General features: G+C 46.0%; 1 protein-coding gene across 1 annotated transcript in view; it reads left to right on the forward strand.

Moving 5' to 3' along the window:
* The window catches only part of LOC109315846 (tubulin alpha chain-like), an 8,324-nt gene that overhangs the window by 5,724 nt on the left and 1,362 nt on the right, over positions 1-1,238 (forward strand). Inside the window, exon 2 of the mRNA XM_019543784.1 lies at positions 238-460. Within this exon, the coding sequence (XP_019399329.1) occupies positions 238-460 (223 nt within the window). The remainder of the gene's footprint in view (positions 1-237; positions 461-1,238) is intronic.

The raw sequence follows: 1,238 nt of genomic DNA on the forward strand, positions 1-1,238 counted from the left end.
GTATATGCTCCTCCATGATCCCAGCCTGCTACATCATTATTTTAACCTCTTTTTCATCTCCCCTTCCCCCCCAACAAACAAAAAACCTGAATTAAAAAACCAGGATGTCAGCCAGTATAACAGTTCTTAATGAGGAAGGGGTTGCTGGTTTTGCCCTTGGCTCCTACTCAAGAAATGGGTGGAAAGGCATGGAATTGGAAATAAGACTCATTTTACCTTCTTCCTTGTCCTACTCAGAGGGAGTGTATTTCTGTCCATATTGGCCAAGCTGGAGTTCAGATGGGCAATGCTTGTTGGGAACTCTACTGTCTAGAACATGGGATCCAGCCAGATGGGACCATTCCTACCAATAAAGCAAAAGAACAACATGATTCATCCTTTGGGACTTTCTTCAGTGACACCGGTTCAGGGAAGTATGTGCCCAGAGCTGTGTTCATAGACCTGGAACCTACTGTCATAGGTAAGATACTGAAATCTACAGATGCTGTCGGCATAGCTTCAGCCTTTCCATGGCAAGCTGGGAGAAGAACACACACCACCTCCCTTGTGGTACATGTGCAGAAAACTTTTCTCACCATTTGGAAGTGAGGCAGGGTTGAGGAAAAAGTTTGTGTTATGGCTATGTGCCTGTCATGTAACTTGGACCAGGGGTTTCCAGCCTGTCTCAGAAATGGACCACACTCTGATATCTTCCTCTCCTACTTCCTGTTGAGCATGTTCCTTATGAGTGCTACAACACTTGGCTTCATGGAAAGGTCTTGGGAGAGGGTCTCAATGCATCTAATATTAACAACTAGCCTTCTTGGCAAACGAATAATGCCACTTCTCCCAGAAAACTGTTCTGCTGTCTCCTGTATCTATTCTTCCTCTGAACTTGTTTCCCTGCTATATGTTTTCTTGTTCTCCTCATATGGTTCCTGGGCTGAATTCAGGGGGCTTTAATGGATTGGGAAGATGGGCTCAAGACAATAGGCTGAAAGTTGGTGCAGACAAACAAAAGATACTATACCTAGGGAGGACCAATCAAAACCCCAAATTCAGAATGGGAGATGACTGACTGGGGGGGGAGGGGGGCAGCATTACTGAAAAGGTGCTGCTGACTCCTGTTGAAACTGATGCATAAATGTGATGCACTCTTTCTTTATATGGGATCCTATGACCCCAGCTGACTTCCTGCCCTTTGGGCAGGGGGCTGGACTCGATGATCTCCCGAGGTCCCTTCCAGCCCTAATGTCTAT

This window comes from Crocodylus porosus, unplaced genomic scaffold (assembly GCF_001723895.1).
Source record: "Crocodylus porosus isolate Cpor-Errol unplaced genomic scaffold, CroPor_comp1, whole genome shotgun sequence".
NCBI lineage: Eukaryota > Metazoa > Chordata > Crocodylia > Crocodylidae > Crocodylus > Crocodylus porosus.